The 27,514-nt window shown below is 40.7% G+C and overlaps 1 protein-coding gene across 1 annotated transcript in view; it reads left to right on the top strand.

The window, feature by feature from the left end:
* The window catches only part of LOC106583195 (glutamate receptor ionotropic, kainate 3), a 126,793-nt gene extending 100,734 nt beyond the window's left edge, over positions 1–26,059 (top strand). Inside the window, exons 11-16 of the mRNA XM_014167105.2 lie at positions 2,572–2,795; positions 8,643–8,761; positions 14,763–14,980; positions 17,519–17,744; positions 21,143–21,396; positions 22,047–26,059. Coding sequence (XP_014022580.1) covers positions 2,572–2,795; positions 8,643–8,761; positions 14,763–14,980; positions 17,519–17,744; positions 21,143–21,396; positions 22,047–22,247 — 1,242 coding nt within the window. The 3' untranslated portion in view covers positions 22,248–26,059. The remainder of the gene's footprint in view (positions 1–2,571; positions 2,796–8,642; positions 8,762–14,762; positions 14,981–17,518; positions 17,745–21,142; positions 21,397–22,046) is intronic.
* Positions 26,060–27,514: the final 1,455 nt, after the last annotated feature.

Below are 27,514 nucleotides of genomic sequence, written 5' to 3'. Positions count from 1 at the left end.
TGGAGGAGGAGGTGTTATGGTGTAGGGGTACTTTGCTGGTGACACTGTCTGTGATTTATTTAGAATTCAAGGCACACTTAACCAGCATGGCTACCACAGAATTATGCAGCGATATGCCACCCCATCTGGTTTGGGATGAGTGGGGCCTGGCCTCCACAATCCCCCGACCTCAACCAAATTGAGATGGTTTGGGATGAGTCGGACCGCAGAGTGAAGGAAAAGCAGCCAACAAGTGCTCAGCATATGTGGGAACTCCAGGTGAAGCTGGTTGAGAGAATGCAAAGAGTTTGAAAAGCTGTCATCAAGGCAAAGGGTGGATATTTGAAGAATCTCAAATATAAAATATATATTTGTTTAACACGTTTTTGGTTACTACATGATTCTATATGTGTTATTTCATAGTTGTGATGTCTTCACTATTATTCTACAATGTAGAAAATAGTAAAAATAAAAAATTAATCTTGAATGAGTAGGTGTTCTAAATCTTTTGACCGGTAGTGTTGGTGTAATTGTATGAATCCTACAGAATGTTATCAGGTGTGGCAGTATGGAGGTAGCACAGCTCTAAGCTTACAATACCATCTGCGCGCCCACAGATAACACAAAGCCATGTGGCACTCAGCAGGGTACTATTAGGTTATCACGCGTGTGCTCGGCAATACGTGTCTAAGCAGAAAATAGCCGTGCAGAATGTATATTAGCCCACCATAGGGATGGCTGAGATTGGCTGGGATCACCTGCTGCTCGGTCTTCCGGTTGAGTGGCAGCTAGCTTGAAAAGCGCCGGTCGACGGCAGAGAACAGAGGAAGCGGGTGTGTGTTGTAAACGTAAATGTTTAATGAGGGCACAGTGGATTGCACCACATGACAGATTGGCTGTGCCCACACTGTCTCTCTTTGTTAGGCTTTCTTGTGTTTAGCCACCACAGTGTTAGCTACAGGCGCAGGTATAATCCAAACGGTCACACACGGAGTTCGACCATTTTCTTATACTGACCCCCATTGACTGCTCTGAATGTTAGAATAGTAATTAGTACTTTTTTTGGAAGCGGGGACTGACTGAGCTATGTGATAGCGACAGCAAGAACAAAAAAATGCCTATGAGTTACTTTCATAACACCACAAAAGCATTTTTTTCTAATTTTGGAGGTTATTGATCTACATTGTAATGTTGACATGTCAGCTAAGCTAAGAAATGAAGGGGACTGATTAGATGCATTGTCAGCCTTGTCCATACATTACAATTAATTGTCCTAATTAAAGTGTTGTGTTGGGTAGTACAAATCAGCTACATTTGTTTCTTGGAATACTTATGAGCACTTTCTTGGAATGCTTCTGAGCTTATAGGGAGCAGGGTTCTGGTAATTCAGACCTTCATATGATCTACAGGACTAGACATCCTCCACACTTGCCAATATACACACCACTACCTAATTTAACTGACCTCCATCAGGGATGTTCGGGTGCTAGCACACTGAGCTTTGTTGCTATGCCACCACTCAAAAAGGAAGAAAAGGAGATTGGCCCAAACCCCTTTGTGAGTTTCCTTCGTTTCTGAGGAAGGGAGCAATCCAAGCGTGAACCAAGCAGCTGGTTTCATTAATCTCCTGTCCAACCCTGACGTGTTTGAGGTGTGGGGGGAGGCAATGTAAATGGTAACCTTCTGAATATGCAGCCAGACGCAAAATCATGGGCCGCAACGTTCACCGTCAGACCCTGCCAGGGCAGTATCTCAGAGAGCTATATTAGGCTAGTCAGAAGGCACCAGGCTCCAGCTAGTGGAGGCATGGGGAGAAGCTGATGGGAAGGCATGTGGGAATGGCCCTTGTTTCTTGTGATTCATTAGGGCAGGTGTTCGTCATTTCTTATGTAAAAAAAGATTGGAGAAAAATTGGAGGGAGGGGGCAACCTGTGATCTCTGCAAAATTACTTTGGTGTGAAGTTTAATAGAACTTTGATTTTATCAAATGATGTCGTATGTTACAGGACTTAATACTTGTTATGAAACGACCAATGTAATGTACTTTATTTTTCCTCAAACAGATTTTCAAGTTTCATGTACCTTTTTGGTGTAACAACAATGGTTCGTGCAGAAATACCTGAAGAACATATGAAAGTACCAGCAAAAGAAGCTCAAATCAAATCAAATCAATTCAACAAGTGTAGACTTTACCGTGAAATGCTTACTTACGAGTCCTTTCCCAATAATGCAGTTAAAAAGTAAGAAAATTAACAAATAGATACAAATAAAATAGTAACAAAATAAAATAACACTAAAATAACAATAATGAGGCTATATACAGGCTACGTACAAGGATTACTGGTACCGAGTCAGTGTACTGGACTACGAGGTTGTTGGGTGATTGAGGTAATATGTACATGTCGGTTTGGTTAGGTGATTGATTGAAACGCTATGTACATGTACTGTAGGTAGGGGGTGAAAGCAGAAAATCAGGGTAGCCTTTTAATTAACTGTTCAGCAGTCTTATGGCTTTGGGGTAACAAAGGTAATAAAGCTAGTGAAAGGGTCTTATCGTTTGACTGATCGTCCCTTCTCTTGTCTCTCCTACAGAGAGCCGACTTGGCTGTGGCCCCTCTTACCATTACCTACCTGCGTGAGAAGGTCGTGGACTTCTCCAAGCCCTTCATGAGCATGGGCATCAGCATCCTGTACCGCAAGCCCAACACCACCAACAACGGCTTCTTCTCCTTCCTCAACCCCATGACCCCTGACATCTGGGTCTACATCCTGCTGGCCTACCTAGGCGTCAGCTGTGTTCTCTTCGTCATCGCCAGGTGAGTCCCAGACTTTTCTTGGCTACTTCCTTGGCTACTTCATGTTCTGCCTGTCTGTGTGGGTTTTTGTGTTTATTGAATTTTATTGAGAGTGATATATTTTGTTTATTCTACTTGTAGGGCTAAGTTACAGTGGCAGGCACGAAAAAGTTAGTTAAAAAAATTATTTGTACAGCAATACAGTTTTTTGTGACAACACTATCTCTCACTAGGGGAGCACCATGTTGAACATGCCAAAACCAAGGCGCAACCTAACGTTTTAATGCCCCCAACTGTGTATTGTTGCAGCTATGTGGAAATGTTTTATCTGGAAGGATATAGTGCACAAATTGAGGCTGGCCAATCTGAATCTCTGCAGAACTGAGTCAGTCAATGATGGTCTCAGGTGATTCCATCAGTTGGGGGTAAGAGAAGGTCTCTGCTCAGCGGTAGGTCCATGTTCGATTGGTACAAGTCCAACATTTTGTGTGAGCTGGTGGGTAGTGATCAAGGCAGTTATGTCAGAGTGGGCTCTCTGTGGAGCCCAGCAGTGGAAGAAAAAGATGATGAGAGTAGCAAACCACCAGCGAAGTTATACTCTCCAATTCAAAGTGTTTCCTGTATAATTTCTCTGCATTTGTAATGCTTCTTCGAACAACTTTCGTCTTTCAAATGTATAAAAATAAATACCTGCCGATACCTGGAGAAAGAAATTTGATAATAAAAAAATAGATGTCTCTCATGACATTTACCTGTGCTTGTTATCTTTTCCATATTCCTCACAAATTATTGAAAATCATTGAAAGTTGAAATTAGTATGGATTGAGGTCAGGGTATCTCAGATTTTTCAAAATGTCCCTATGTGTTCCAAATGTGTTCCTGAGACTTTCTATGGAATTATTTACATAATAGAGAAAGAAAAGAACCCAAGTGCCACTTGCAGGCATCCTGCTCGCCTTCTGTGGTCATTGTCACTGGTTCTCACCACTTCCTGGTGCCTCCAAATGCAGAGTAGTGCTTGAGGAAGTTCTGACAATGTAGAGCTTTTGAAGGGGCTTGGGGTTCTGAGAGGAGCCAGCTGCGCTCCTCAACCCTCTCCTATTATCTCTTGAGACAAGCTCACAAGCTCATTTTAGCACCCTGTTTTTATAAGTACAAGTAGAAAATCATCTCTGACTGTTGCATCATTCTTTGGAGACCTGCCTAGAAAGCGAGCAGAAGTACTTAGAGCCAAAAGAAGGCTCAAATAGCAGTTTGATGTATGGGTGCTTGAGATGTTGGAACAACCAGAACGCTTTGACGAAAGAGGCAAATGTACAGTGGGGAGAACAAGTATTTGATACACTGCCGATTTTGCAGGTTTTTCCTACTTACAAATCATGTAGAGGTCTGTAATTTATATCATAGGTACACTTCAACTGTGAGAGACGGAATCTAAAACAAAAATCCAGAAAATCACATTGTATGATTTTTAAGTAATTCATTTGCATTTTATTGCATGACATAAGTATTTGATCACCTACCAACCAGTAAGAATTCCGGCTCTCACAGACCTGTTCGTTTTTCTTTAAGAAGCCCTCCTGTTCTTCACTCATTACCTGTATTAACTGCACCTGTTTGACCTCGTTACCTGTATAAAAGACACCTGTCCACACACTCAAACAGACTCCAACCTCTCCACAATGGCCAAGACCAGAGAACTGTGTAAGGACATCAGGGATAAAATTGTAGACCTGCACAAGGCTGGGATGGGCTACAGGACAATAGGCAAGCAGCTTGGTGAGAAGGCAACAACTGTTGGCGCAATTATTAGAAAATGGAAGAAGTTCAAGATGACGGTCAATCACCCTCGGTCTGGGGCTCCATGCAAGATCTCACCTCGTGGGGCGTCAATGATCATGAGGAAGGTGAGGGATCAGCCCAGAACTACACGGCAGGACCTGGTCAATGACCTGAAGAGAGCTGGGACCACAGTCTCAAAGAAAACCATTAGTAACACACTACGCCGTCATGGATTAAAATCCTGCAGCGCACGCAAGGTCCCCCTGCTCAAGCCAGCGCATGTCCAGGCCCGTCTGAAGTTTGCCAATGACCATCTGGATGATCCAGAGGAGGAATGGGAGAAGGTCATGTGGTCTGATGAGACAAAAATAGATATTTTTGGTCTAAACTCCACTCGCCGTGTTTGGAGGAAGAAGAAGGATGAGTACAACCCCAAGAACACCATCCCAACCGTGAAGAATGGAGGTGGAAACATCATTCTTTGGGGATGCTTTTCTGCAAAGGGGACAGGACGACTGCAGCGTATTGAGGGGAGGATGGATGGGGCCATGTATCGCGAGATCTTGGCCAACAACCTCCTTCCCTCAGTAAGAGCATTGAAGATGGGTTGTGGCTGGGTCTTCCAGCATGACAACGACCCAAAAACACACAGCCAGGGCAACTAAGGAGTGGCTCCGTAAGAAGCATCTCAAGGTCCTGGAGTGGCCTAGCCAGTCTCCAGACCTGAACCCAATAGAAAATCTTTGGAGGGAGCTGAAAGTCCGTATTGCCCAGCGAAAGCCCCGAAACCTGAAGGATCTGGAGAAGGTCGGTATGGAGGAGTGGGCCAAAATCCCTGCTGCAGTGTGTGCAAACCTGGTCAAGAACTACAGGAAACGTATGATCTCTGTAATTGCAAACAAAGGTTTCTGTACCAAATATTAAGTTCTACTTTTCTGATGTATCAGATACTTATGTCATGCAATAAAATGCTAATTAATTACTTAAAAATCATAATGTGATTTTCTGGATTTTTGTTTTAGATTCTGTCTCTCACAGTTGAAGTGTGCCTATGATAAAAATTACAGACCTCTACATGCTTTGTAAGTAGGAAAACCTGTAAAATCGGCAGTGTATCAAATACTTGTTCTCCCCACTGTATGTGTTCAATATCAGGTAGGCACATACTGTAAAACAGTTCAGACAAATTTGGAGTCAAAAGCTTTTCTGGACAATCATGATCCATGTTACTGAGCAGGCACCCACGAGAACTATGAAAGCCCTAAGCCTTATGTTTTTCCACAGCCATCTTGGAGTCCATGACCGTAGGTCAACAATATGGGAAACCTACTTGAGTGCTTACAGAAGTGTGAAAACAGAAAATAAATCACAAGCAACCATTCTCTAAGTACGAAAGAGAGAAAACATTGAGCAGTGCCCGGTATATGCACTTGCCTTATCAGTGCTCTTATAACCTGGGATCACTTTAAGGATGTAACTATGGGGGTAGAAATCAATGCTGCAATACACTGTCCAGAACCTGGAAAATGTATCTTTGAAATTCCATAAGATAAAAATTGGCAATGGAATACAGATGACAAAATAAGACTTCAATACCATGCCAATGTTGATAAGAACTTACGCTCTAGCAAGTGTGTAATAATGGAGTTTTCCCCGGTCATCCTTATCTTTCAAATAGCAACACATTGGCCAAGTTTCAATTTCTTTGAGTTACCGCTTCAGGTGCTTCTGCTATGTCTGTCTAGAATGAGGGAGAGGCGAGGGTTTGCTTTCTGATTCGCATTCATACTATTTAGAGGACAGATTTTTTTTGAGTGATTTTTGCATCCTTAGAGTGTGACCAGATTTAATGAAAAACACACTATGAATGACGAAGGTACATAAAGATTTCGGAATATGATGTCATGGTTTTACCACTATCCATTGAGTTTTCAAACTACAGTGCGTGACATGGTTCAATGCGCCAATATATCAGCACAATCTACTTTTTTGGTTTTTCAAATTGTCTGGTTAAATTGTGTTCATGTATACTGTACATACTGTGCTAATGACGATACAAAAAAAATTGTAACAGAGCAATGTACAATACAGTGAATTTGGTAAACAACTCATTTGAATTTAGTGTATGGAGGCCGCCATCTTTAAACACCTTCCCCATTAAATGGAGGAACGTGGAGATGCAAACCAGTCTCCTGAGCTATGTGTTCCATTAAATGAAAAAATGTTTCGGAAGACACTTTATTGACACTATATGTATGGTCCTCACTTAGAAATGTTTGTTAACACAAAAATATCGCTCAGCGTAAATGTCAAAGTGACTGACGAGGTAAAAAAAGATCATTAGCGTTTGACATCTAACTCGAAGGTCTTGATTTAGTCTCTTCTTTTTGAATAGACTATTTTCGGGACCATTTTCGGTCATATTTTATTTGGATAATCCGGATAGTCTATCTGTAGAGCATCATACTATCAACAAACTATCTGTTGATAGCAACTGCTTGATAAGGTTACGGTTAGGGTTAGGTTTAGATACCGACCCATTTGTGTTTCTCCCTTCTGTTCCTCAGAGAGTGCATCACATCAACCACCAACGATACCAACCCATCTGATGGGCTTTGACACGTCTCTAAAGACACCAGGGTTAAGATTAGGGTTAGTAGATAGTAAGTTTGAAATGTTACTGATAGTCCATTTGCAGATGCTCTATAGACTATCCAAATAAAGAGTTACCTTATTTTCTCCACTCATTGGCTAACGTTCATGACAGCCAGTAGATAGCGTCTCTTCTTAATATATGCTGCTTCTATCTGGCTTCGAAGGATCTAAGCCTCCTCTTCTTCTCCTCTCCTCTGACAGCAAAACACCCTGAATAAATCAGATCGTATTTGAAAACATTTTCAAAATTAATTTCAGGAAGGGAAATCACTGACATTTAGCATGTTTTATCTCTCCAGCTGCCTTTAAAAGTGACTGTTTCATCTACATTAAAGGATTTATCGTGTGGAGCACTTTGAGAAGATGTTACACTAAATGGCAGAGTACGTGGAACCATGGGCTTCGCAGGTTTTATACTACTACATTTTCAGCGTTGCATGCCTCGTTCTATCACAAAATGACATTTCAATATCTGTCGTCCTGAAAGTGGTATTTCTGTGTACAGTTAGCTACCTTTGAGCACAGCGAGATATCTACAGAGATATATAAAGGTACGGCAAACTTTTTGATTTGAACAGGGTTGACAGACAGCTATCGTCAAGGACACATAAGAGCACGTCAACACAACTGACAAATGCTATGTCAAATGCACCGCTAACAATCAAGTTACTGAAAACAATAAATGTGGACATCTTTACAGCTTGTCTTTTGTTTGTATAGTGAGTAAAAAGCCATAAGAAAATATGTCTCCTTTTGCACCCCGTAATTTGTGCCCACAGTTGCACAGATCTTTAGGGACACTGTAGGCTAACGCTTCATGGGTGGTTTTGTCAGGCGAAATTCAGGTTAAGTGCTAGGCTCAAGGACACATCAGGAGTGCTATACCCAGCAGAGAGGTCTTCGATGCAGAGAACTAGAATGTATTATTAAGCACAGCTTCTGTTCCATCTTATTAGAACCAATTTGAGATGCATTACTATGGTTCATCCCAAAAGCCACAGGATTACTGGCCAAGAGCATGAAATGAATCAAAGATAGGTATACCCATGCATAATACATGTAAACTTGGGAGCAATATATCAGATCTATGTAAGTCCCTATATTACCCCCATCCCCATATTACAGTATGAACACAGTTATATCATTGATTATTAAACTGCTTTGAGTCATAGTTTTCCTTTGAACTCATTTTTCTCTTTCTTTGTATAGCATTTCTGTATGCAAACATTGGTGGGCTACATGAGTACCCATTTTTTTCTATATTGATATTGATGTTGGTGAGAAAGGGATTGAATTCTAATGCACATTATCTCTTTCCCCATGCCTCGTCAGGGTTAACTGAGCCCCACAGTAACAATACACCATTATGCCGAAATTGTGGTACACTGGAGCCTTTGTTGCTGATATCCTTCTCCACCTGTCTCCCTGTAGATTCAGTCCGTACGAATGGTACGACGCCCATCCCTGCAATCCCGGATCCGATGTGGTGGAGAACAACTTCACCCTCCTTAACAGCTTCTGGTTCGGTGTGGGCTCCCTCATGCAGCAAGGTATGGTATAGCCGAGCTTGTTCCCTCTTTCACATGTCAAAAGCAACAGTCCCCCCTCCACTCCCTTCCTCCTCTGCGCAGCCACCCTCCCTCTCTCCACCTCTTTAACTGACAAGCTACCTCATTTCCATTTTCGAGACTGTTTTAGAAGACACTTGCCCGTCAGGAACAACTGCAGCTCAGACGTACATTACAAAAGAAAGCTGTTGTCACCTCCCTGCCTGCTCATAGAAACAGGAGTGGTGAGAGAAAGTAGGTGTCAGACACCTGTCAGAATGTGGCAGGTAAAGACAGAAAAACACGGTAGCATTTGTTTCCCCCATAACACAGCTGTTTGTGTTTTGGGACGAAAGGGTAAGTTGGAGAACGTGTCTGACAAATGCCAGCTGTCACTCCTTGCTGGCGTTGGCTGTGGCCACAAGGTTGACGTTTATATTGTTGTGTTTCCCGAGTGCTCGTACCAAAGACCCATTGTCGAAATCTATGTCCGACACACAGCTCAGCTCTCGGGATAAATTACATTTTGTTAAATGCCACTTGGGCCTTTTATAGTGCTGGAGTAGTGTATTGTCATTGTCCTTTATGCATAATTTCATAATATTAAAGTATGTCAATTCTCAGCATCTTCCTTATGCCAGAGCAGACAGTTAAATTTAGTCTTTCCCCAACCCCCAAAGTACCTATGTGAATTATTCCACCTTCTGTGTAAGCTTACACAAATCTGAGGAAGGTTAGGGGAAGGATATTACGGCGACACCAAGCTAATGCGGTCGCCTCGTCCACCCTTAAAGACATTCGTAAGCAAATGGAGCCCCATAAATGCTTTGACGTAATGAAGTCAGCCGAGGATAAAGAAAGAGCTACTAATAAAATGTTTAACCTCAATGTAACAAGACAAATTAGGGAGGCTCGACGAGGCTCGACGGTGGATCTCCGCCGGTAAGGAGAGCAAATGCGACAATCCATTAAGCACAAAAGCTGTACTCCTCGGCAACTCTCCCGCGTAGCTGCATGGTATCTCTAACAATTTGCATTGTGAGTGGAGGCTAGGAGGCTAACAGGACAGTATGCGAGGGAGGAGAGGAACAAGCAAAACAGGAAGTTGGTAATTCATCTTTGAACAAAATTGATAGTCCTTTGTCATTGGGATGGTAGGTCAACCACTTGAATCTTGAACTTAAAACTTAAAGCACCTGTGTTGGTAAAGAATATTGTTCCTTTGAATACTGTCCTCCTCTAATCAGGTTAATGTTGTTCCTCCAGATTACATACTATACAACAGGATATTTTACTTGACACAGCAAAATGGTCTAAGAGTCTATACAGTTACTTTAAAATGATTTGGACATCAAACACGGAAAATTATTTTATCTGGGATATTGACTTGCTTTGTTCTTTGGACACAAGTGCCCAAAAAATTGTTTTGGGTGACAGTAGCAAGGTCAACAAAACCAAAAAGATATCTACTTTTGTAATTTGGGTGAACTATCCCTTTAAGATCATAGTGCTAATGTGGTCTGGAATCGCTTAGAACAATTACGTTAACAAGTTACAATTACTCTTTAAACATGTTACCTTTTCCCAATCTAACTTAGTGAAAGTAAAACAAAAAAACAACCTGCATCATTTGCAGTTAACTTAAAAAGTTGGTCAAACATTGATTCTCTGGAAGACATACCCACACAAAATGTGTTTTTTATCCAGTTCCTTATAACAAACCTTTATACTATCTAATGGATTGGTCATGTAATTTTTCAATGCAGAAATAACATAGTCTTCACCCTGGAACACCATGTACTGCCTGCGCACATTTATTTACGGACTAGTATTGAGTAATTGTGGCACCTATGTGTTCTGTAGCCAGGTGCGGACTGGCCATCTGGCATTTCGGGCAAATGCCAGATTACCTGTCTGTAGCAAAGAAGTTTGAGGGTCTGTGCTCAGGCTAAGGGGAATGGTGACCGGTGCGTGAGAGAAAAAATGACCACGGAGCTCAGCAGGTGCTCACACTCAAACCGTAAAAAGGAAAAACCAAGGAGGCTGAGAAATATACTTATTGTATTCTTTCCGGCATGGAATTAAATTAAGTGCTAATGGAAAGTGCAAAAAGTCCTATGTGTTCTACCCTGATACAAATAGTCCAAATATGTATCCAAAGGGTTGCATTTTGTTATACAAACCAGACACCTTATGCTCTGCTGCCAAACTCACCGACAGCCGCTGAGGAGGAAGCCATTTCATTGACATGTTTAAAATGCAAATGGACATGTTTAATAAAACAAAATCCTGCCAGCTTGTCTGTGGGAGTGAGGTGTCCTACAAAACAAGAAGAACACACAAAATGGAGTGGTGTAAAAGCACACCTTGCATGCTTCAAAAGAGGTGCGCTCTGGGCCGTGTGAGGCTTTCCTCATGACAAACATAGTGTCTGATAGGTGTTGCAAAACGGGTGAAACATGAAAATAAGTTGCTATATTGATATGCAAAATGTGTAAGTAACAGAAGCTGTACAAAGTATTACATTTATAGTCATGGGGCATTGTTTTGACCTTATCTGTGTTATCTTATTCCGATAAGGAGAAGAGAGTTTCTCAACTTGGAAAACATTTTTAGTTTATATGACATTCAGTATTTAAAAGGGATTAACAAGCAGTAACAGCCTCTGGCGTAGAGAGCGTGTTTTTATGTGATGAGGCCGCTAAGGAGAGAATGTTAAGTGCAGGTAATGATTCTCACGGGAAGATGATGTTAAGTTGAAGCTTTGGTTGTGGGGGAAATAATAATGGGGAGAAAGCCAGGGCATTGCACTTAATAGTACTCAGTGCTTCTAAATCCACAGACAATATAACTCCCAGAAAGGCTCCGATTGTCCTTTTTCAAACTGACGATGGAGCAAGCAGTTTTCTTTTTTTATGAGACACTTCTGTGTAATGCATTATGAATCTATTTTAAGCATGTGTGCTTTTGTCAAGGCTGTTATAAGGAGCCATGAGTAGTTATGAATGCTTTTTGTAAGTCGAATATTGTACTATGGTTGATAGGGGGTACTGTGAATGCATGAATTTCACACAGGCGGATCACAGCAAATGTTACCACTGTATGTAATGTTACAACCATCAATAGTTATCACAGAATCATCACAGTGAATTATTGTAATGTTTGTTTGTGTCAATCAATCCCATAAGGGATGGGTTGCCAACTGGTGCTTTGGCACAAAAATAGAATGTCCTTCATTCATTCATTCAGCATCCCTGAGCCTAATACCTTTCTCAATAAAATTGCCATTTTGCCGTAGTGTGTATTTAGAGTCACATCCCCCATCCCGTAACATACTTTAGATTGGAGTTTTTTGTCATAGTGTTTTGCAAGGCCTTTCACATGACATTACTACTTGAAACTATGATGTCAGCACCTAGCCATTCTAGCTGCAGCAGCACTGCAGTCACTGAGATTGTGTTGCTTTGTTGACTGGAACTGTATCATTGTCTTCTGCTCTGAAAGAACATTTATACTTCTTTGGCTTAGAAGACATGAAGTCCTTCTTCAAGGAGATGTATAATGCATTGACAAAGGTTGTATTTCCTCAGCAGCACTATATGACCAATCCGTTTTTTGTATTTATTTGAGTGTTCTAGGTGCTGTGCACTCCAGCTGACAACAGCATTTTATGGCTGTAACGGGCATCGTAAGGATTGGACCAAGGTGTATACTCATCTTCTTTATTCAATTTTAAAGAAGGAAAAACAAACAAATCATGTATACAAAACAACAAACGACATAAAACAGTCCTGTCAGGTGCACAGACACAAAACAGGAGACAACTACCCACAAACCCCCATAGCACAAACACCCATATACATAGGACCTTCAATCAGAGGCAACGAGGAACAGCTGCCTCCAATTGAAGGTCAATCAACAAACCCTAAACATAGAAGTAGAAAAACTAGACTGAACATAGAAAAACACTAACCTAGAACATAGACCAAAAATCCCGGAACACTTTAAACAAACACCCCTCTTACATAATAACATAGCCCATCAAACCCCGAAACACTCTAAACAAACACCCCCTGCCACGTCCTGACCAAACTACAATAACAAATAACCCCTTATACTGGTCAGGACGTGACAATGGCCTGGAATCCAATTGGGCTACCAGTTCCAGTTCCTTACCAGTTTGACTGCCGAGCTGGGTGTCCTTCTATACTTAAGTGATAGTTCTTACCTTGGTGTGTTACTGTACTGGCCTTGTTTAGCCACCGTGTAAGGCTGTCAAATCGCAAAGGACAAATCCAATCAAATTGGGTAAGGAAGGTTAAAAAGCTGACCACTTTACCTTCTCTCAGTGGGGTGGTTACTCTTCAAAATTGCCCTCATAAATCTTCTCCGTAAAGTAGTGGAGGGCACTGAACGCAACCTCTGGTGGAGAGGTTGTTTTAGACGTCGACAGGGACAGAAAATAAAGTAACTAACCGTGAGTCAAAAAGCAATTGTAAACAAGATATATGGGAATTTATCTGACAGAGGACCTCACAATGTCATACTAAATGCTGTGGGAGGCAGTCTGGCCAACCTAAGTAATTGAACATTTATGTCCTGAGACTGATAAGCCATTTTCAACCTGTCCAATGTAAGTTGTCACAAATGGATGTATGTTATCCGTGCATTCTTTGTGAGACACTGCTCTACACAATTAAAAATCATGCAAAGAAGAATACAAAACACAGAATAGACACATTGTAATCTCGAAATCTCAGCCCCAATAACAGAAAGCATATAGAACATATGGCTGTGGCAAAGGAGGGGGAACATTTCAAAGGCAGAGAAAGAGCAGAATCACATTTAGATGTGACCCCTTTGTCTTGGTGACATTATTTTAATTGGACGCTGGCCTAGTGTCAGGTTTCTTTATGAAACCCCACAGCGAAAAAGCAAACACGTGTCACTTTATTATTTCAAAAACACCAGAATAGATTTCTGTCTGTTAAGCTTGGTGGTATCAGAGGCCGCGTTCCAGGCTGACTACATTGAAGATGCATGCCAGTTCTCCAGCCCAGACCACCCACTCCATTACTGCTTTGATATCCTCCCGTCATGTCGGAGACACCGGACAATTAAGTGTCGCATTTCGCCCCTCTGGAGGAGTTTCATCCCGGGGGTTATCACTATAATGAACAATTATATGTAGCTTCCCTCTGGGGGGGGGGCTGTGCTAGGATTTTCCTCTTGTAGGACAATCAACCTGATGCTGACCTGATTATGATATCTCACAGTGCATGTATAGGTGTTTAAAATTGCAACTAACCTCATCATATGATATAGCAATCAGATACCTGACTCTGTAGTCGATAACTTGCACACAACCATTGAATGGTGCATGAAACACAACTGGAATATTGTCAGCTTGGAACGTGACCATTCTTTTTAAAAGAATTCTCAACACAGACTGGGGGTTTGTGTTGATCCAGGAATCCTACTGTATCTGGCATTCGAGTTTGGGATCGCCCCCAAAAAGTTATGCTGATCCGCTTCCTTCATAATCAGCCAATTGTATTCAAATTAAAATATAATACATTTTCCAAACTTAGGAAGGCTGCCAGGTGCTTAGATATGCCCCTTTAGTTGTTTTCCATCTGAGATTTGATTAAGACCAAGAGTGTGTGTTCCATTAATCACCTTTATGTGAAAAAGCAACCATATAACCATTGTGTGTGTTATATTCTGTAACAGTCTTATATAAAGAAGATGCATATGTGATGTCAAACATCTCCATTATAAAGGCTATACTAAACTTTCGCCTCTGGGGGTACTCTTGAGTCAAAATAGGTCCCTTAAATGGACAGAAATATTGTCTAGAAATGACCTAATATATCATAGAATATGTATATGAACCATGCAACCAAAATTCAAGCCAAAATGTGAGCTAAACAATTAGCGACTGAATACCTATAGTGTATCTGTAAGATGACCGTTGTTCTCCCTCACCCTGTCTGCCATCCAGGCTCTGAGCTGATGCCCAAAGCCCTGTCCACCAGGATCATCGGAGGCATCTGGTGGTTCTTCACCCTCATCATCATCTCCTCCTACACGGCCAACCTGGCCGCCTTCCTCACCGTGGAGCGCATGGAGTCGCCCGTGGACTCTGCCGACGACATCGCCAAGCAGACCAAGATTGAGTATGGTGTGGTCAAAGACGGTGCCACCATGTCTTTCTTCAAGGTATGTAGCTTAAAAGACGGGGTCTGTCTGCTTTGGTTTTGCGTTGTGCTTTGTTTCATGTTGATTTCATTACTCATATTAAATAAATAATCTGCCAAGAACATTATCTGAAAAGAACATAATTAAATCTCTTCATTTCTCCAGTCACTTCAACCAGTTTGAATTCAGCCCCATTGATTGAAGCACGCTGAGTACGCACAGTTATATTGTCATAAAACGTGTTTATGAAGAACTGAGACAAGATGCTGGATCAGTACTTTTTTTATATGCAGTATGCTTCTCAATAAAATAAAATAATAATATTCCACTAAATATATATATATATATATATATATTTATTTATTTATTTCCAGTTAGATCTTAATTCCCGCTGCAAAAGCAAGTTCTCCACTTCTCCACGCTGTTTGATGTGATCCTCCATAATGATTTTTTTATTCCAAAGTTTCAGCTTTTGCCCTGCAGGGTTCTCAGCTTTATTTTATTATTTTGAGTTTCGCCTCAGATGCTGTTACAGTGGTGCTGGATAACATGTAAGGGTTGGTTGTTTTTCTGTGTAAGAAACGGAAAATATTGGACACAGTGCTATGGAAAATGTTTTATGGACAAGGGAAGGTCCATATCTTTATGGCACACAATAGCTACGATAACAGATCATTTTACACAGGGTGATTGTCCCAGTTTTACACTTTCAAACATTTTCTGTTGAATAGTTCATAAATACTATATGTAATATGTGTGCCTCTGCTAAAGAGTGTATCTTTGTAGTTTCCCCTGCCCTGACAATAGAATTGAGGATGTATTTTTAGTTGACTTCTCTCTTCTCTCATTTGCTATTTCCGTCATCCCTATTTCCTTTATATTGGTTTATTCATATTACATTCAATTAATATTCTACTTATATTGTATTCATATTCTATTTATTGGCACTTTGGGATTTTGAAAAGTGTGTTACAAATATTATTATTATTATTCATAATGTATCTCTTTCTACTCTCTGTTAGCAATATGTCTCAGCTGCTCTATGGCCCGATCAGAATATCCACCAACAGAATTTTCACCCACATAAAGATTCCCAGTTACCACCAAAAAATCCACGGGGGGAGAAAGTGAACATTAGTAACCATTCTATTCCATAAGGCTTGATTAACATGGAGTTCAATGAGGGATTAGGCATGGTCCATGGAGTAACTAGAATTTGTGATTATACCAAATTAGAGTCATCAGTTGCCTAACCATTGGAACTACTGGCTATGGTATAAACCAGGGGTGGCCAACTCTCTTCCTGGAGAGCTACTGAGTGTTCAGGCTTTTGCTCCAGCCCCTACTGAAACACACCTTTTTATCCTACTAATCATCTCCTCATTAGGGCCTTTAGTACCTAATGGCTGCCTGTCTACCCTGAGCTATACACATCTATTTGAACCTTCTCTAAATGAAAGATTATTGACAGTTAGTCAAGAACTTGCTGTAAGTTCTCGGAACAGTAAAAAGTGGATTTTACTCCTTAAGCGTGTTTACTTTGATTAGTGACAGATATGATTGCAGTGTTATTAGTCAGAGGAGACACAGGTGTCTATAATTACCTCATCAGTTGCAGAGCTCAAGTGCCCTTCTCTTTCTCGTTATCACTGGGAGGGCTAACGAGCTCAACTGAAGCAGATGAGGGAGCTGATAAATACTGAAGAGGTCGGGGAGTAGCTGTAGATATGTCAAATCACACTGCATGGAAGGGCACTGTAGGGCAATCTTTGCACTGTAGTCTCTGGCACACTTGCAGTAGCACTATGCTATCTTGACAATCAGATGTACTGTATGTGTGTCACCTGCACGTCTAAATAAAAATTTTTCACATTTTAACCGTCAATGCAGGAATTAAGTAACTAAAAAGCTTTAACATCCTTCATATTTTCAAATGACTATGATGATGAGTCAGTAATTATCTCAAATTAGGTATGGAATAACATTTGACCCCATGTCAAATAGCATGAAATATCACATAGACAAACGCAAGGCTAATAGAGAGGAACTCAATTAATCCAGCCTTTTTCCCTATTTCCCGTGGATGAAAATAGATGACATTACCTCCCCTTACTAAATGATTATATCCAGTGGCACAAGTCACTTTTTATACAAAAAAATAAACAATAAATGTATGAAAGTATATGTGTCAAAGTAGATATAGGACTTGAAAGCTGTGAATGTTAGTGGCATTGCACAGTTTATTCCTTTTCTTGGAGCTCAAGGCTCCAATACATTCCTTTATTCGTACAATAATATACTTCTCGAAATGGAGAATTGTGGGAAAAGGATAATAATAGCATGATAGGTGCTCAAGATTGCCAAGATTGCCAGAGTATTTTCAACACCAATACTATGTGCTACAAAGATGAGAGGGCTGTATGTGTAATGGGATCAACACAGTGTAGAACACATGTTAATTTCAAAAAAGAACTGTGTAGACTCAATGCCCCTTTGGCCAGCTGTAATGCACAATCTGAGATTCAACATTGATTGTACTTTCAATTCTTCCCCTTCCAGAAATCAAAGGTTTCTACTTTTGAGAAGATGTGGGCCTTTATGAGTAGTAAACAGAGTACGTCGCTGGTCAAGTCCATTGAGGACGGCATCCAGAGGGTTCTGAAGTCTGACTATGCCTTGCTCATGGAGTCCACCACAATCGATTACATTACCCAGCGGAACTGCAACCTCACCCAGGTTGGAGGCGTCATTGATAGCAAAGGCTATGGAATAGGCACTCCCATGGGTAAGATGTAACAACATCTGTACCTTAAAATATATAATAGGTTGTTGATGGTATGAATACTCTCCATAACTCCTGCAACAAGCACCATCCCCCACTGATACACTGGTAGGAGGTGGTCCTTCGAGCTGGACAGAAACAAATTAATCCTATATTTGTGCTTTCGATGCAGAGCATTTCGATTAACTACTACTGTGCTACTATTGTATTTTACTCTTGGTATTTTTGTAATTTTTTGACTGTGTATATTGTTCAATTATTGCTAGATATTTGGGGCGGCAGGTGGTTAGAACATTGGGCTAGTAACCAAAAGGTTGCTGGATTTAATCCCCGAACTGACAAGGTAAAAATCGGTCATTCTGCCCATGAACAAGGCAGTTAACCCACTGTTCACCGGTAGGCTTTCATTGTAAATAAGAATTTGTTCTTAACTGACTTGCTTAGTTAAATAAAATAAAAAAATATATTGCTGCACTGTTGAAGCTAGAAACATAAGCATTTCGATGCATCTGCGATAATATCTGCAAAACTGTGTATGCGACTAATAAACTTTGATTTGATTTACAGTACCGGTCAAAGTTTGGACACACCTACTCATTCCAGGGTTTTTCTTTATTTTTACTATTTTCTACATTGTAGAATAATAGTGAAGACATCAAAACTATAAAATAACACATATTGAATCATGTAGTAACCAAAAAATTGTTAAACAAATCAAAATATATTTGAGATTCTTCAAAGTAGCCACCCTTTGCCTTGATGACAGCTTTGCACACTTTTGGCATTATCTCAACCAGCTTCATGAGGTAGTCACCTGGATTGCATTTCAATTAACAGTTGTGCCTTAAGTTAATTTGTGGAATTTCTTTCCTTGTTAATGCGTTTGAGTCAATCAGTTGTGTTGTGACAATGTGGGTTTGGTATACAGAAGATAGCCCTATTTGGTAAAAGACCAAGTCCATATGGCAAGAACAGCTCAAATAAGCTAAGAGAAATGACAGTCCATCATTACTTTAAGACACGAAGGTCAGTCAATACGGAACATTTCAAGAACTTTGAAGGTTTCTTCAAGTGTAGTTGCAAAAACCATAAAGCACTATGATGAAACTGGCTCTCATGAGGACTGCCACAGGAATGGAATGGTAGACCCAGAGTTACCTCTGCTGCAGAGGATACGTTAATTAGAGTTACCAGCCTCAGAGATTCCAGCCCAAATGCTTCACAGAGTAACAAGTTTTAATATTTTTTTAAACTTTATTTCACCTTTATTTAACCAGGTAGGCCAGTTGAGAACAAGTTCTCATTTACAACTGCGACCTGGCCAAGATAAAGCAAAGCAGTGCGACAAAAACAACAGAGTTACACAAACAAACGTACAGTCAATAACAAAAGAAAATAAAAAATCTATGTACAGTGTGTGCAAATGTAGAAGTGTAGGGAGGTAGGCAATAAATAGGCCCTAGAGGTGAAAATAATTACAATTTAGCATTAATACTGGAGTGATAGATGTGCAGATGATGATGTGCAAGTAGAGATACTGGGGTGCAAAAGAGCAAGTGGGTAAGTAATAACATGGGGATGAGGTAGTTGGGTGTGCTATTTACAGATTGGCTGTGCACAGTTACAGTGATCGGTAAGCTGCTCTGACAGCTGATGCTTAAAGTTAGAGAGGGAGATATAAGACTCCAGCTTCAGAGATTTTTGCAATTTGTTCCAGTCATTGGCAGCAGAGAACTGGAAGAAAAGGCGGCCAAAGGAAGTGTTGGCTTTGGGGCTGACCAGTGCAATATACCTGCTGGAGCGCGTGCTACGGGTGGGTGTTGCTATGGTGACCAGTGAGCTGAGATAAGGCAGGGCTTTACATAGCAAAGACTTATAGATGACCTGGAGCCAGTGGGTTTGGCGACGGATATGTAGTGAGGGCCAGCCAACGAGAGCATGCAGGTCGCAGTGGTGGGTAGTATATGGGGCTTTGGTGATAAAACGGATGGCACTGTGATAGACTACATCCAGTTTGCTGAGTGTTGGGGGCTATTTTGTAAATTACATAGCCGAAGTCAAGGATCGGTAGGATAGTCAGTTTTACGAGGGTGTGTTTGGCGGCATGTGTGAAGGAGGCTTTGTTGCAAAATAGGAAGCCGATTCTAGATTTCATTTTGGTTTGGAAATGCATAATGTAAGTCTGGAAGTATATTTTACAGTCTAATCAGACACCTAGGTATTTGTAGTTGTCCACATATTCTAGGTCAGAACCGTCAAGAGTAGTGATGCTAGTCGGTGGGAGGGTGCGGGCAGCAATCGGTTGAAGAGCGTTTTACTAGCATTTAAAAGCAGTTGGAGGCCACGGAAGGAGTGTTGAATGGAGTTGAAGCTCGTTTGGAGGTTTGTTAGCACAGTGTCCAAAGAAGGGCCAAATGTATACAGAGTAACAGACACATCTCAACATCAACTGTTCAGAGGAGACTGAGTGAATCAGGCCTTCATGGTCGAATTGCTTCAAAGAAACCACTACTAAAGGACACCAATAAGAAGAATAGACTTGCTCGAGCCAAGAAAGACGCGCAATGGACATTAGACCGGTGGAAATCTGTTTTTTGGTCTGATGAGTCCAAATTTGCGATTTTTGGTTCCAACCACCATGTCTTTGTGAGACGCAGAGTAGGTGAACGGATGATCTCCGCTTTTGTGGTTCCCACCGTGAGGCATGGAGGAGGAGGTGGGATGGTGTGGGGGTGCTTTCCTGGTGACACTGTCTGTGATTTATTTAGAATTCAAGGCACACTTAACCAGCATGGCTACCACAGCATTCTGCAGCGAAACGCCATCCCATGTGGTTTGCGCTTAGAGGTCTATCATTTATTTTTCAACAGGACAATGACCCAAAACACACCTCTAATCTGAGTAAGGGCTGGCCTCCACAATCACCCAACCTCAACCCATTTGAGATGGTTTGGGATGAGTTGGACCACGGAGTGAAGGAAAAACAGTCAACAAGTGCTCAACATGTGGGAACTCCTTCAAGACTGTTGGAAAAGTATTCCAGGTGAAACTGGTTGAGAGAATGCCAAGGGTGTGCAAAGCTGTCATCAAGGCAAAGGGTGGCTACTTTGAAGAATCTAAAATCTAAAATACATTTTGATTTTGGTTACTACATGATTCCATATGTGTTATTTCATAGTTGTGTCTTCACTATTTTTCTACAATGTAGAAAATAGAAAAACCCTTGAATCAGTAGGTGTGTCCAAACTTTTGACTGGTACTGTATATTAATATGCAATGACAAGAGATACATTTGAGCCATGTGTTGTGAAGACACCCCTGTGGCCTCATCAACGAGTTCCAGCTAGTGGTTTATCTTATCTTTCAACCAGACTAAAGCAGACCTGTTGCTTGCCTTACAGGCTCTCCATACCGGGACAAAGTGACCATCGCCATCCTGAGCATCCTGGAAGATGGCCGTCTGCACATGCTCAAGGATAAGTGGTGGAGCGGCAGCAGCTGTCTGGACGAAGAGCGCCGTGAGAAAGCTGGCCCCATGGGCATTCAGAACCTGGGAGGGATCTTTATAGTGCTGGCGTCTGGCCTGGTTCTCTCCGTCTTTGTGGCTATAGCCGAATTCATATACAAGCTAAGGAAGACGGCGAAACGTGAGCAGGTAGATATTATCCCCATGAATCTGATTCAAGATTATTGATCAGTAATTTAATGTACTTGATGTGATTATTTTATTAATGACATTGTTTGCATGACGTAGAGTATATATTGGTTAATTTTAGATCCTTCACTTTCTGTTCTCTGTCCATTTTAGTTCCCTTTATTAAAGGGATTTGCATTCCCTCAAATAATCCCTGTGCTATTTGTCCATAAAATAGAACATTTATTTAATTTTAACAGGCATAATTGCAAATTGGAGCATGCCGAATTAATCCGTTATTAGTCATTGCAGATGTCAGAATACCATGAATCTCAACAGTTGTAAATCGCAGATTGGAGTTATGCAACTAAGTGGGTTGTGTCAAGCATGCTTGTATAGGTAATGGGGTAAGAATACGACTCTGTGTTCCATCTATCTGACAGAGCAGGAACAGTGCACATTGCGTGGGTTGCATGTGGTGGGGGTTGCAGTTTGACATGGCTGTCAGCGATGGGAGATGAACAACATGCATGAATGTGCTATTGCTAATGTGTTTTGCACTCTTGATTTTGTTGACACTCTATGCTGTCAGAACCATTTAAAGCTAAGGCATTTACCCCCCCATCCCTTTCCCCCCCTTCTCTCCCCTCATCCTCGCCCTTTTTGCCCAGAGGTCTTTCTGCAGTGCCATGGTGGACGAGATCAGACAGTCGTTCACCTGCGGGACGCGTGTGAAACACAAGCAACACCACCAGGTCCCGGTCATGGTCAAGACGGATGCAGTGATCAACATGCACACGTTCAACGACCGACGACTCCCGGGAAAGGACAACATGAGCTGCAACACTGGGATGACCCCCGTGTTCCCGTGACAGTTTGCGCCTCCCAGAGAAAGAGCCTCCTGAGCAATGTGGAGGGCGTGATTGGTCCCGACACCTGGGACAATGGAATCGAGGGGATCACCAGATTCACCATCAACCACAGCGACATAGGGACACTAACGAAACATGGAACACTATCTAAACATGGTACTATCAAAATGGCAGCATCGGCGACACAGGTATGACAACGTTCACCCATGTATTCCAAAAGAGACAGAAAAAGAGAGAGAGAGTGAGGTGGAGGAGAAGAACCATCTCCAAATAATCTGTATTCAAGTCCGATGTTTACGTACGTAACACAAAAAATACACTCACCAAGGAATCACAAGATATCCAAGGAATCCTTGATTGACAACAAAGATTCAACCTTTTTATTGGACATATGGCATAAAGAAAGAGTTGGCTTCGTTGAGCATGGCAATAAAAGAACTACAGACAGACATGGGAAATGGGGTTTTGACGGGAGATCAGTTATGTCACACATAGCACATCACGATCATTCAAAGTTAAAGTTCTGACCGATTCTTTTTTTATCTTGTCTGGAGGTCCTTTGGCAGCAGAAAATGATGTTACCTCAAACCTTGTACAGACATAACATTGAGTTCTTGATTTGCTCTCTTTGAGTCACCGTCTATTATGTGGGAGGCGTTTTTAAACGCATGGCTTGGACCATCGGTCTTCTATAATTCCACTACAATAAACATGTCCGTAGTACATGCAGATGACAGCAATGGAATCCCAACAATGAGCAAATCCCATAGTAAGAGAGAGCATTGGTCACTCGGTGAACTAGGTTTGCAGATTATCTTTAATTGACGAAAAATTACTGTTCAAAGAGAGAGAGATATCACTGAAGCCATCCCGAGGTTTTAATGGGGATGGCTTCAGTTGATGTTGATTTATTGTTAATGAATAACGTTTCCACATATGGTGCCATTTTGTTATTGTGACTAAACACAATGTAGGGCCCTATTTGTTTGTGCTTCACCACATTATTTTCAGACATATGTTTTGTGGATGTTAAGATAATTTAGTATGTGAAAACAATTAAGAACAATGATCTAGCCAATTGCCAAAGATCGGCCCGTGAAATAAAACGAATCCTTGGATGTGACTGCTCATGCAAGTTCTTCATGAGATACTGATCCAGTATTTGTAAATTAGACTATGTTAAAGAACAGTATCCATGGCCTTTTTCCTCTTTATAACACAGGGTAACGTGTTTCTATCAGATATGACTTTTTTGGGGCATCTTATTAATCAAACAAGCAAATCTACAATACCCATGGGATAATGAACGAGGAGTGATTTGCTTCAATGTATTCATGTACCAAAATGAAAGTACATAACTTGAAGTGTTTACTCTTATTTGGCTCCCAATGATAAATGGACACGAACCCCCTTATACTTATTGCACTACTAGTCTATATTGTCCTCTAAAATAACTGCCTGGTCTCATTACTTTTTTAGACATTTAGACGTTGAACAACTGTACGATTTAGGGGTATAAACAGAACTGATTTACTCATAAAAGCATAACATATGTATGGTTATGTTAAACCCTATCATACCATTCATGTTTGAAGGGTTATGGTTAGGGTTATAGTCAGTTAGCTAGTTAGCCAGCTAGCTAGGCTAGCTTGGCTAGTTGGTTTTCTCTGCCCATGTCCACTTAATAAACATTTCAGAGAAATGTGTCTACATTGGCTTTTAGTTGTCTTAAAAAAAATCTATGGCAATATAGCATTTTCAGAGGGCAATTAGCCATCTGTTTCCATTTTGTCAAAGTCTCTCTACAATAAGGCCGCTCAGAAATAGCCATGTTATAATCGCACAGCGTCCATTGAATTGCTTTTGCTGCTTGCAATGAATTACCATCGAACCCTTCTGACTGCTAAACAGACACTCTAATCTAAAAATATCAGTGATATGAAAGAAATGCAGAAAGCACAGAACAGATGTACGGACTTCGTAGTCACTTTTTTAAGCCGTTTGGTTTTAGTTCTGCAATTGCAGGTGACTGACTGTAAATGACTTGGTTTAGTAGTGTGTTGGGAGGAGGACAATGGACAAGGGACCGTATGAGTTAGAAACAAATGCTGTCATCATACTCTTCCTTCTATGTGTGTTTACTTTGTGGCCACGGCAACAGTGAATGTCCTTGGGACTCGCAAATTATTTAGCTTATTCATATTGCAGGCCCGATCTAAAAGCTCTGTGGCAGCGTTACCGAGCGCTATGCTACCGTTACGGAAATGAGATAGGCTAGCTCTGAGTGGCTGACAAGACCCTTTGGTTTTGCATATGATTTTCATACTGTGCACTAGAGATAGATATCATTAAATTAGTCAATATCATGAATCAATATCATGCTCAGATGATGAGATGAACAAACAGACATAAGTTTGGTTTTCTGTGTTTATGTCGTCTGTAACGCCTATAAACTGTATATCTGCAATGAGTATTGAGCTGTAAGATGCTAGGAGTCTATATGTGAGCTGCCGGAATAGGGAGCTGAATAGACAGCATACCTCTGTGAGGTTTACAATATTGATAAAAAAGACAAACTATCTTGGGTTCCTTTTTTTCAACATTAACAATGTAAAGATTCAAGGAAACTTACATCTGTGTGACATATTATTGGTTTGGTAGAAACTCATTGTATAAATGTTAATCAACTCCCGTCTGCAAAGTAGAGTATATGTAGATAAGATGAACAGGAGAAAATGTATTTTGCTACATTTTTACAGGTAAATAGATGCATTTTTGTTCTCAGCCAAACACAATTTCTTAATTTAAATTCGGTTTCATATGCCACGTTAACCTGTACCCCACTCCCACTTCCCCATCCTCCATATTAATTTATTCAATTGGAATGGATTATAATATATTATATTGGATTATGATCATCAAGAGCAGAATATTATATGTAAATCTTATTTTATCGCACCTAATATATTGATATGAGGTGTATGTGACGTTGTGATATTGAATTCCCCAAAACTGTAGAGGAAACTCATTTAAAATAGATTTTGTATGATCTAGCTGGCTCTTTTCTTCTCTTTTGAAACCCATGATGCAGTTGGGCAAAGACTGGTTGTTACACTACAGGTTAGACTGGCTTCCAGTTGAATTCCCCTTTGACTGCAAACACAAGTTACTTTATTGCTTTTTTTTTGTCAATCCACATACTCTCCGAAATAATTGTGGTGAAAATGGACATCAGTGATCCATTTTAATAAAACTATTTGAATTTACTACCAAGATTTGAGTTCGGTTAATTCAATCAGTCCCAGTTATAAAGCATACTGTCTTTTTTTATACCAAAATGTGAATCCAGTTATTTTACAACATTTTATGAAATCTAAGATAAAAATAATGAAAAAAATAAAATGACACATATGTGCAGTATGTGGTATGAGTTAGAATGAGTTACACTTTATTAAGCAATCAAACAGTCACAGCGCTAGGTATTTATTTATGTTTCGTTTTGAGTTGAGCTGAATTGTTTCAAACAATAGGGTTAATATGTTGATGCCGACCAGGGTTTTCTTTGTGGACATGCAGAATTTCTATGAATATAGTTTTTTGTAATGTTTTGTAACATTTTCTGTTTACCTAATAACTGTATGTGTTAAGAGAAGACTATTATTAGAATAACCAAGTAAAACATGGGGAAATATAAAATCATAGAGAAGCTATTGCGTTATTTTCTTTTTAACACACTGTGAATAATTCAATTGTACAGTTTGCTGTATGGGTTATATGATTTTAAAGTTTTAAATAAAAAGTTTTAAACGATATTACTCTTGTTTGAGTCCTATTATTCATACACACTGTCAGTTGATAGAGATGTGATACATACAACTATACCTGAGAATATGTTGTTGCTATGCAATGCTATACACGGTAGTCTACCCAACATTATATTCTCAGGTTAAAATCTCCAGCTGTCTCTCTGATTGGTAGACTACAATGTATTGCAACAATGTACAGCACAGATTGAATGCAGGTCTGAACATCTACTCTGGAATTCTATGTATTAACAGGTTGTTTTGCACTACTAGTGGAGTGGTACATTATATTCTCAGGTTGTTTCACATTTGTATTCTTCTCGGTATGGAAAGGTAAACTTTTCACACTGCAGTGTATCCAAACTCTCTCTGCAGAGCTGGCTCAAGGAGAATTTTGTTGCCATTTGCCGTATGGATCCATTCACTCGGTGTGGAATATCCCTTTTGAAGTCATGCTATACCTGAGTTTGCTGATACCGAACCACTGAAGTATAAGTGCACAGTGACATGAAAGACAGGAGGGCGCCACAGAGAAACATGTGCATTTTTAAACCTGCTATTTACAAGATTACCATTGTGACTCGCTAAGATATGCATATCAAGCAGGGAGAGTGGAGAGAGTAGTGCATGTTGGAGTGGTAAGTGACTGATCTGTCTAATGTGAGAGGCACTTCTGCTACGCGAAAAGATGGATAGAGGCCTTCTGAAGAGAGTTCATCTGCAGTGACCGCATCTGAGACTCCAGGGGTAATTATTGATACACACTGAGCGACCATTTGTCTATTTCATGACTATTACTCAATGGCAAACATCCATACATAGAGCATAGAAGCCTTCTTAGAAATGGTCTCTTCTGCTATTGTCTGTTACTGTGACATTTAATGAGGAACAGCAAGCAGAGATACATTCTTATAACAGTCTTTGTCTAGGCCTTGATAGAGATTGCCAACCATCAACCCTTATACTATTCCAGTAATCATCATCATCATAGTTTGGCTGCAGAACAGTTGTATAACCGACATAACAAGTGACAGAATAAGTGACAGAATGCAATATTTCAAGAAAGGAAGCACATAATACATAGTCCGTCCTTTGAATCATGGCCCAAGACACACTACATCACCAAAAGTATGTGGACACCTGCTCATTGAACATCTCATTCCAAAATCATGGGCATTAATATGAAGTTGGTCCCCCTTTGCTGCTGTAACAGCCTCCATTATTCTTGGAAGGCTTTCCTATAGAAATTGGAACATTGATGCTGCCATTCAGCAACAAGAGCCATTAGTGCGGTCAGGCACTGATGTTGAGTGATTAGGCCCGGCTCGCAGTCGGCCATCCAATTATTCCTGAAGGTGTTCGATGGGGTTGAGGTGAGGGCACTGTGCAGGCCAGTCAAGTTCTTCCACACTGATCTCGACAAACCATTTCTGTATGGACCTCGCTTTTTGCACGAAGGCATTG

Source organism: Salmo salar, chromosome ssa02 (assembly GCF_905237065.1).
Source record: "Salmo salar chromosome ssa02, Ssal_v3.1, whole genome shotgun sequence".
Lineage (NCBI taxonomy): Eukaryota > Metazoa > Chordata > Actinopteri > Salmoniformes > Salmonidae > Salmo > Salmo salar.
This window is presented reverse-complemented; position numbering and strand designations above follow the sequence as displayed.